The sequence below is a fragment of the Pterocles gutturalis genome, unplaced genomic scaffold (assembly GCF_000699245.1).
Source record: "Pterocles gutturalis isolate BGI_N339 unplaced genomic scaffold, ASM69924v1 scaffold8450, whole genome shotgun sequence".
Classification (NCBI taxonomy): Eukaryota; Metazoa; Chordata; class Aves; order Pterocliformes; family Pteroclidae; genus Pterocles; species Pterocles gutturalis.
The window spans coordinates 1-9,155 of record NW_010145824.1 but is presented as its reverse complement, the minus strand read 5'-3'; the positions used below and the strand labels follow the sequence as shown (position 1 = coordinate 9,155).

Here is a 9,155-nt window from a genome sequence, read left to right as displayed (position 1 = left end):
GACGCCGTGCTACGAGGGCCCACTGGAGAGCGGGGTCTTCTTCACTGCGGATGGCGGGTCCGTCGTCCTAGGTACCCCACAGCAGCCTGGGCTGGCTCCCGCGGCGCTCGGACGGGGAGGGACACATCTCCCGGGAGGTCCCTTGTCCCCCTCCTCACCGGTAGCATTCATCTTCCAGCTGATGCAGTGGCAACCGAGCAGGACTTGGAGGTGACCCTGGAGGTCCGTCCCCGCAGTGCCTCTGGCCTCATCTTCCACATCGGCACGAGAAGCCACCACCTCCTGCAGGAGACGAAGGTAGCGCGAGGGTGGCTTCCCCAGAGGTTCTCAGAGGCAGCAGCCGTCTCCTGGCCACCCTGCTGTGCTGCCTGGGCTCTGACAGGTTTGTCTCACACCAGGTCACTGTGAGAGCGAACGCCGGGGCTGATGAGTTCTCCGCATCGGTGACGTGCCCGTCTCTCTGCGATGGGCAGTGGCACACTATCGCAGGTGAGGTGACACCAGTGCCTGGCTGTGGGACACTGCTCCACCCCTGCTGCTCAGCCCACATCTCCTGGGAGCAGCTGGAGCCCCTTCCTGGGGTATTTAAACCCCAGCTCCCACCTGTGTGCACTTCATCTGGGAGATGGCAGCTGCTGTTAAGTCATTTCCCAATTATCAGTCCTTGCCTGACCTCGTTAGTGCTGTCAGAGCTGGGGGGCAGGAGGGACGGGGTGTTTCCCCAGTCCTGGAGCAGCCGGTGAGGCTGGGGGTGTCCCGCTGAAAGCAGGACAGATTTTGGGGGGTGTCCAGACTCTGGGGGCTTCCCAGGAGCCAGGCCAGGTCCCCTGCCCCTCCCGGTCCCTCTGCTCTGCTCCAGCACTGGTCTGTGCCAGAGCGCAGGGGTGGACTTGCTCTCCGGTGGGGAAGCAGCACTGACTGTTGGTTTTTTTTGAAGTTACCAAATGGAAAAACATCATCCAGGTTGATGTGGACACGGAAGGCAACTACACCGTGGGACCCAGCCACACGCCTGCACCCAGCGCAAGGGCGACTTTCTCCATGGGAGGGCTGCCAGGTGAGTTGGGAAGGATGCTCTCCAGAACAAAATACATTCAAGCCAAGAGAGATACTCCTCCAGGTGTCAGTAAGGTGCTTAATCCCCTGCCCCGTTATTAGCCAAACTAATGTTTGCTTTTACTTGTTCCTTCTGCAGAGACAGACAAGGCCAGCACAGCGTCACCGCCCCCTCCCCTCCCACATTACGTGGGCTGTATGAGGAACCTGGTGCTCAACCGGAGCCGCGTGGACCTGCTGCGAACCGGGACTGTCAGGGGCTCTGTTGGCCTCAGGGGTTGCCCCGTGCTGTAAGTAAGTGCACCTCCGAGTCCAGCCTGACGACAGAAAGCTGCACTGCTCCTGGGCCCCAGGCATCACCTACGCAGTAGCGTTAACCGCGGTCAAATGTCACCCCAGTGACTGCAGGCATGGGTCTGGGGCCAAACCCAGGGAGAGGCCACGAATCCAAGGGGAAGGAGGGCAGGGGGAGAAGGTGGGGAGAAGGGGGCACTTTGGGGACGTATTTTATAAATATAACTAAAAAGTTGGAGCAGGCTCTGGAGACAGGTCTGAGTCCTTCCCCAGTGGTCAAGCACCTGCAGCAGGACTTGTGCTGCCATGTAGCTCGTGGTCAGAGCAAGTGTCCTGTGCAGAGCGTGGGCTGGAGCACACAGCAGCTGTGCATTGTGTCCTAAATCCTGTTCTCTTTACCCCACACTTACAACACACGTAGATTTAGTTCACGGAACACTTGAGGCTATTAATAACAGTCACAGACTGTCTTCTGCTAAAGGCTGTAGGCAGTTTCTGTTTTATAATAAATGCAATTAGGACAAACTGGATTAATTCCATCACTTTTGTGTTTTTATAAGCAAGGACGCATTTAACCTCCCCCCCCCAAAGGCGTCACAGTTCACCGGCCACTGCTACACAAAAAGCTCTGCAAGGGGGAATTTGGACAAAATTCTGTTCACAGAATTAGCATCTTATGAGATTAATTTATAAGAATCAAAAAAAAAAAAAAAGGAACGAAAAGAGGCTAGGAGAACTGCTGAGGGAAAGCAGACAGACACAAATACTGCTCCGACTCTGCAGCTGCATTCGGCGCTGGCAGATACACTGACAAAAGTCCTGTTGCGTGAAGCAAGAAACTTGCTTGAAAGGGAATAAAGAAAGGTTACCTCCAGGTCTGGCTGGGTGCAGGGTCCCTTCCCCCTCACCCACCCTGCCAGCAGCTGCCTTCTCCTGTCCAGCCTCACTCCTGCCTGGGGTAGTGCAGTCTTCACTTGAAAAAAAACCTTTTCCTTCCAAGACACCTAGTTCACTTGTGCACTTACACGTCATATATATATTTGTGTGTGTATATATATCTAGCCACCTGGGGACAAAATCTTGCTTCTGAAATGGACTTATAACTTATATCATGATATTGTGGGGTTTTTTTATGAGGGGTAAATATTGTAAAATGGGTTTTTAACATGTCCATCTTAAATGTAATTATGACCTGTTTTTAAGTTGTAGTATTAAAGATGGTCTTTGTAAATCACTGGTACATACTTCGGAGTCAAATAAAGTTTTACGTTATTGTCTTTCACTTTACTGGTGAAGAGCACATATAAGGCTGATGCAGAACTGGAAGAGGAATCATCACTGCCTCAGGCCGTGGCACAGCAGGGACAGTATCGTATTCACCATAAGCACCCTTAAAGCAGACTGAGAAAGAACAGGGTGGCAGATAAAGAAAATTCCTTTATTTGTAGATTTATATAAGCATAATATGAAGTTAGTAATCCTACTGCAGTTGCTTAAGTTATCTAGGAGTATCTGCAAGGAAGAGCAAATAATTTAATCTAAACTCATATCTTCCTCTTCATCTTTCTTGTCCTTGGAGTCTCCTTCCTTTGGGTCTGGCTTGACACTGTTCTGCATTGCTTTGGCAAACGCTTCTACATCTGGAAGTTAAACACGTTAGTTATTTAATGTTGCGCTTTCTGGGCTGAAGTTCATTGTCCACATGAGGTTAAGCTTTGCTACTTGGAAAGTGAACAGTTCCTTTAATAAGACTCTATTAGCAGGGAAGAAAATCTACACCTATTCAATCCATAACACACACATACGGACCTCTCTGCCCTAGCCAGCATTTTCTGCACTTCAGCTGCACCCAGCCAGCCTGAGACCAGAATTACTGCAGTGACAGAACAGGTTCTAAAAGCTCAGCAGGGAAAACCAGGACCCCTTCTCCCAGTGCTACAGGCCCCACCTGTGCTCTTAGTTCAGGTGAATCATTCAAGACCCACAAAAAAGGCACTCCTGAGCGAGGTGACTGACATCTCCAGGGTCCTTTGGTGTCTCTATCAAGAAAACAGCGCCAAGGCTGCTCAGCACCTCTCTCTGCAGAACCCTGACTTCTCTAAATGCACGTCTGCCCTCACCCTGTGTCTGCTGGGGAACACCTGAGCTCCTCGCCTTCTCGGTGTAAAAAGAACAGTGCAAGAGTCGACTTCTGACAGTTACTCAGCAGCTAATCATTACACTTCACAGTCAGTGGCTGGGTGCAGTGCAGAAAAACAAAACAAATAAACCACTTCCTCATGTTCCCCACAGCACTGGTACTCACCCCCTTTGTTTGCCGCATCTACCGCCTCTGCAGGTAAGCCGAACTGACTCATGAGTGGGCCAAGCTGTCCCGAAGCCAAGGCAGCACTGAACATGCTCAATGCCTGTGAATGGGAGTCAACAGCATCAAAAACAAGTTTGCATCGTGTTTCTCCAGCATCAGGTGGCTCCTGTGCAATAACCGCCCAAGGAGAGCAGCCCTGATACCAGTATAACCAGTTCAAGTTGGCCGGTACTACAGCAGCTTTGATCAGACAGTCCTGGAAGTAAGCACTAGTGTTTCAAGAGAAACAAGGGACGTAGTGCTGTGAACAGGAGCAGCTCTTATCTTCCCTTCCACAAAGGGAAATGACCTTTAAGGAGACTGCTGACAACCTGCTCTGACAAGAGAATAATGAATTTGCTACTCCTGTCACTTGCAGAGACCATTTTTAATAAAGGGAAAGGCAAAGCCCAATTCCAAAAGAAAAAACAAAAAACATTCCGATCTGCCCTTGGGTGATGACAGAACTCCTAAACCATGTCCCTCCTTTCCACTTCCACTGAGCAACTGCCTCCTCTGAGCAGTGTCAGGAACCCCAAAAAGGGCACAGCGGATCGTGCTGCATGGGGCAGGAGGGGAGAACTGCCCTTCCCCTGAGAGCCAGGCAGCTACCTGCTGAAACTGCGGAGACGTCAGGGTGTTCTGAATCTCTTCTGCGGTCTGCGGCAGAGATTCCCCCGAGGGAAGGTAAGGCATCAACCGTTCTTGAACTTCAGCGTTGGCCAGGATGGGAGCCATGATCTCGGGAGTCAGAACAGTGGCCAGGTCAACTAGGAAGAAAATAAATGATTGTCTGTTAGACTACGAACAAAACCCCATGGTTTGTCACGTAAACCAAACGATCTCGTCAGAGGAGTACTGAAACATAGTCAGCACACTGCCAGCATCCTGTCTCCCTCTCAGTAATGGAGAATAAGACTCCTCAAGCAGCCAAAAACAGCTCTCAAATGAGGAAAAGAACCAGAAAAAAAATGTAAGAGACCTTTCAAACCAATATGGAACAGGACAGGACAGTAAGACAGCTCTGAAAGACTCCTGGATCCAACAGCTGCCTGGTCAGAACACCCTTACCTTGCTGTCCTCCCGCTCCAGATGGCACATTCATAGTGGCTAAAATGTTCTGAAGGTCGCTCAGTTGGATGGGCTGGGTTGGGCTTGTGGCTGAGCTGGTCCCATTACCAGAACTTGGTACGGGGCTCGGACTGGTCACAGATGCAGCCGCAGGAACGGACGGGGCAGGGGTTACACGTGTAGAAGAAGTTGTGGAAGATGGTGTCACAGCAGCTGATTGACTGCGAGAGCTGGAGAATGCACAAAACCAGCTTTGCCTCTTGTATTTTGAAAGGCTTCCTTTCAAGCCCTTATAATACGAAGAGTTCCCACCCTCATTTTAGAGAGGTAATAGGCAGCCCAAATTCCCATCATAGTTCCTGTTCAGTACAAAACTGAAATCCTGACACAATTCCTCCCATGGAAGCAGCAACTTTACATTACAAAAATACCACAAAGCCAGGCCAAACAGGCATCCTACCTGGATGATGAGCTGCTGGTCGGGGGTCCCCCACTTCCAAGCAGACTGGCCAGCCCAGGACCCGTCAGCGCACCCAGCCCACCTTCCATAAACACAAAAGAAAAACAGGCTTAGAGATTGCTTTCTTTGTGTTCTTTACACCTCTCTGCTCTAGAGAGGTCGCTCTTGTACCTGAAAGGATTTATTTGCTAAAATAGAGGAGGGGTGAAAGAGCCCAGACCACCCCCCCACCCCCTCTGTAAATTAACAGCTCTTGTTTCCTGATCTTGGATCCCTATTAGAAAACTGCCTGAGAGAGAGAGTTGTACGCTTTAGAAATGACTCAATTTCTAGATGGACACAATGATAATATTACACTTCAGTTTGTGCCGTACAAACACGATCGTTGTAACACAGCCCTCTCCTCTTATCCACTGGTTCCCAAAAATCCAACTTTTCTCTAAACTTTAAAGCCAAAGCCCTCAGCAGAAGATTAGAGGCAGCCTCTGAGCCACCACCGCTGTCTCCCCATACACCCGGGTTCTGCAGCTTCAAACATAATGCAGAGATGTGGCAGCAGAACCAGCCAGGTCCTTAAACACTTCACAGGCAGAGGAAAGTAAAGACAACCCCACGCACGAGCAAAGTGCTCCCTGTAGAGCAGTGATCAGGAAACCGACACTCGGCCTTTGAGCCAACTGCCATACACAAGAGCCAGAATCAGCCTCCTTCATCCAACTACCAAGGACTTCTCGCAGCTCCTAGGTCTACTGGAGTTGTCAGTGACCGACTGTCCCCCTACAATTCCTCTGAGCCACATCAGCCAAACACTCCATTTACCACACACTTCCCAACCACTGGGCTCTTGTACCACATCTGGACATGCGTCTCGACCCCAACACCTGCATTCATCACCCACCTCTGGGGAACTAACTGCAAGAGCGACAGCGCTCCGTTAGCAAACATGTGATGAACCGAAGCTGCAGAACACGGAGGTCAGCACCAGCCACCCGCTGCCTCCTTCATACAGGACCCACTCCTACGGAACCACACCTGCAACACTGCTGTTCACTCTCCGCGGAACTTCGGCCGCGGCAGGGCGCAGCTAACCGGGCTGTACCGCGCGCTGCTCTACTCAGTTTGTCCTTGCTAGGGAAGTTCACTCGGGAGCAAGAAAGCTCCTTTGTTGCAGGAGCTCTGCAATAAAGGCAGAGTCCTGAGAGAGATGCAAACCAGACACCAAAGAACAAGACGCTACTGGGGGAGGAGAACCACCTGGATTCACCACAACCACCATTTGCCAAGGCAAGCAGATGGTTTTCTTTGCGTTACAGTAGTGAGCCCCATGTCAAGCTGTCTTATGGCCAGATGGAAAGGCAAAGAAAGAAGAGCTGCTGAGAAAAAGTGTTGAGACGAAGAGGAAGACAGACTCAGGAGTCACATGAAGCTTCAAGAAGGAGGATCTTTTCCAAACACATCCGCAAAAGCCAAAATCTTCCAACACTAGCAGTGGATTTGCATCTGAACATCCCACCAACGTGAGATTTGCATGTGAAGCTAAAAAGCCACGAACTAGATCCTCAAAAATGGACTTTGGAGCCTAAGCACAAAACCTTAGTCACTGCCGCCTCTAAGTGTTACTTTGCCTACTTCGAGGGTCTGACTTCTCAGGAAATGCTCCACTGGGCTCGGAGCATGGACAACGTTAAGAACAGACCACAGCAGGGACTCCAGCACACCTCCCATCCTCTTCAGCAAAACACCATGGCGATTCAAGCTCTCCCCAGTACTGCCCGGGAGAGAAAGCCCCAACCTGAGCCTTACTCCTCTGACTAGAGAGTGCCATGGGGTGGGTACACTCCAGCCTTCCTCTGGAACTCCTTCTGCTTTGCTCACAAATATTCACTGGATCAGAGACAACACAAGCTACTCCACAGCTTGGTAGTAACTGGGACATTCACCAGGGACCAGTCCCTGGCTTTCAGTCCTTGCTCCAGTGAATATTTAGGAGGAAGTGCAGAGGTGGAAAAAAAGGAGGAAAGAAAAAGCAGAAGATTCAGTGAAGCAAGGAGCAGAGCCAATGTTCCTTGCAGATGAAGCCCTAAGATGAGTGCCGTGTAGAACCTGGTACCCTCCGTTTCCTGCATCCTTTTCTTGCCCCTCAGCTCATCTTTGAGGCAGGGCCTTGCTTTCTCATGTGAAAGCAGCGCTATTCAAATCAATAGCACTACTTGAAAATATTGTCAGGTAAGAATTAACCTGGCAGGAGAAAATACCATTTTGGCATAAAGATATTAAAGCATTTTACCAAGTCCTCCTAAGCCCGTTGGTCCGATCAGCTGCATGAGCTGGTTATGGCTCATGTTTCCAAGAAGGCTTTGCAAGCCACCCTCACCTAAAAACAAAAACATTCTGAAACACAACATATTCACACAGGATTTTTTTCACAGCACTCCAGCTCAAACAGCAGGAGATTAATTGGCATCACATTCTGTACGGAAAAGTTTTTACTGATTCATGATGCTCATAAAAGACAAATGCAACTTGGCTTCATAAAGAGGTAAGACTCCAGAGAATCTACTGGAAACAAAGAGAGATGTCTTCTGGCAGTCTTAACTTTCAGCCTGCACCTCTTGTAACAACACAGTTTAGTTTGCTAAAAGCGTGTTTATGCTTCTGGTATTAATGATGTCCCCAGTTCACCCTCCATAGTCATCAGGAATTTCTTCCTAGGGAACTATGAGTGCTCATTCTAAAAATAAATTTTAAGAAAGCCTTTCACGTGAAGGAGCAGAGAATGGACTGTACCTCCTAATGCTGAGAGCTCATGGCCTCCGCTTGCATTTCCACCCAAAGCACCAGGCATTGGGGGATTGTTGAGATACTCGTTCACTTTACGGCAGTGCTCTTCATCCTTGTCTGTCTTTGGCTCCTGCAAGAAAGGTGCTCTCGGTATAAGGCAAACTGGAAGTATTTTCTTCCAAGACCTTCATTACTGGCTTCCCACAAACCTGCATCCAGAAGAAGAGTCGTTTTGATCCTGCCTTGAACTTCAATACATACACACGGCCAGTAGTGCACTGAGGTACCCTCTTGAATTCACAGTCATCAGGAAAAATAATCAAATCCTGGAAAATGTGGCAATAGAAACCAATGTTTGAGGAAATTAATAAATATTCCTTTTAGCCTCCCAAAGAACTCTGCCCTCCACCCCAGACCTTCTTCCATCTGCTTTGAGAAGCAGAGAGGATTTGGAAGTGCAGGTCTGCCAGACCACAGCAGCATTCTCATCCTAATTTGTCTTGAAGAAGCTCTTTCAGCAGTGCCAGCGGAACAAGAACAAGTCAGACCATGACTTAACACCTCAGCACTGAGACACAAACCATACTCACATCTTCGACGTTGCCCGAAGTCCTGTCCTTCCAGCAGAAGTGAATGAGGGAGTCATCCGTTTGCTGGATGTACACCAGGCCTTTTCTCTTGTCTGGGGTCACAGTGCTGCCTTTCAGGGACATCTTCCCTGCCCGAAATTCCACCAGGTATTTGCTTGAAGAGCCGCGGGAGCCTGGCACCAGGCTTGGAAATAATGCACCTGAAGACATCCTGGAAAGAGAGAAAAAGCAGCAGATGCGATGAGAAACCTTCCCATATTCTCTCAATATCAAATTTCAATCTGTGTCAAGTGAGCTCCACAAAAGGAACACGCTTCACAGCTTGCAGAATTTCAGCACGATCCCAAGAGCTAAAGCAGAACCCAGGATGAAGACAGGACGCTCCACAGATCTCATTTTTTTTTTACCAAAAGGAGCGCATCTGCTAAGGCCCTTGAAAATGAAACCACCTTCCCCGTGACGCCTCCTTCTTCGGCCCCTATCACGGTTCACAAGGCCAGGGACGTTTTAATTCCAAGAAGCCCCCCGGCGGCGCTGATTTCAGACTCCTGCCGCA

General features: G+C 49.7%; 2 protein-coding genes across 3 annotated transcripts in view; one reads left to right on the top strand and one right to left on the bottom strand.

Annotated features, from left to right (window-relative positions):
- LAMA5 (laminin, alpha 5) overlaps nucleotides 1-1,350 on the top strand; it is a 47,382-nt gene extending 46,032 nt beyond the window's left edge. The window contains 5 exon segments of the mRNA XM_010085512.1: nucleotides 1-71; nucleotides 179-297; nucleotides 399-489; nucleotides 938-1,057; nucleotides 1,196-1,350. The exon segment at nucleotides 1-71 is cut by the window's left edge and continues 22 nt beyond it. Of these exon segments, the coding sequence (XP_010083814.1) occupies nucleotides 1-71; nucleotides 179-297; nucleotides 399-489; nucleotides 938-1,057; nucleotides 1,196-1,350 (556 nt within the window).
- A 1,417-nt stretch (nucleotides 1,351-2,767) lies between these two features.
- ADRM1 (adhesion regulating molecule 1) lies at nucleotides 2,768-8,810 on the bottom strand. Of its 2 annotated transcripts, XM_010085508.1 has the most exons (9): nucleotides 8,600-8,810; nucleotides 8,219-8,335; nucleotides 8,016-8,139; nucleotides 7,516-7,602; nucleotides 5,229-5,310; nucleotides 4,769-4,998; nucleotides 4,310-4,467; nucleotides 3,656-3,758; nucleotides 2,768-2,990 (listed from the first exon to the last, which is right to left on the bottom strand). In XM_010085508.1, the coding sequence occupies exons 1-9, from the start codon at nucleotides 8,807-8,809 to the stop codon at nucleotides 2,884-2,886; spliced, it is 1,218 nt and encodes a 405-aa protein (XP_010083810.1). In that variant the 5' UTR covers nucleotide 8,810; the 3' UTR covers nucleotides 2,768-2,883. The 2 variants fall into 2 exon arrangements, with proteins under 2 accessions (XP_010083810.1, XP_010083813.1); XM_010085511.1 differs by lacking the exon at nucleotides 7,516-7,602 and having other exon boundaries at nucleotides 2,770-2,990; nucleotides 4,877-4,998; nucleotides 8,600-8,809.
- Nucleotides 8,811-9,155: the final 345 nt, after the last annotated feature.

What these genes read in the sequence shown, in the direction of transcription:
- ADRM1 (XM_010085508.1), bottom strand. Translation starts at nt 8,809, where the DNA reads ATGTCTTCAGGTGCATTATTTCCAAGCCTGGTGCCAGGCTCCCGCGGC. An exon ending in TGAGCTCTCAGCATTAGGAG is followed by an intron (nt 7,603 to 8,015) that starts GTACAGTCCATT and finishes TTTTGTTTTTAG; the next exon opens with GTGAGGGTGGCTTGCAAAGC. An exon ending in AACGGGCTTAGGAGGACTTG is followed by an intron (nt 5,311 to 7,515) that starts GTAAAATGCTTT and finishes TGTTTATGGAAG; the next exon opens with GTGGGCTGGGTGCGCTGACG.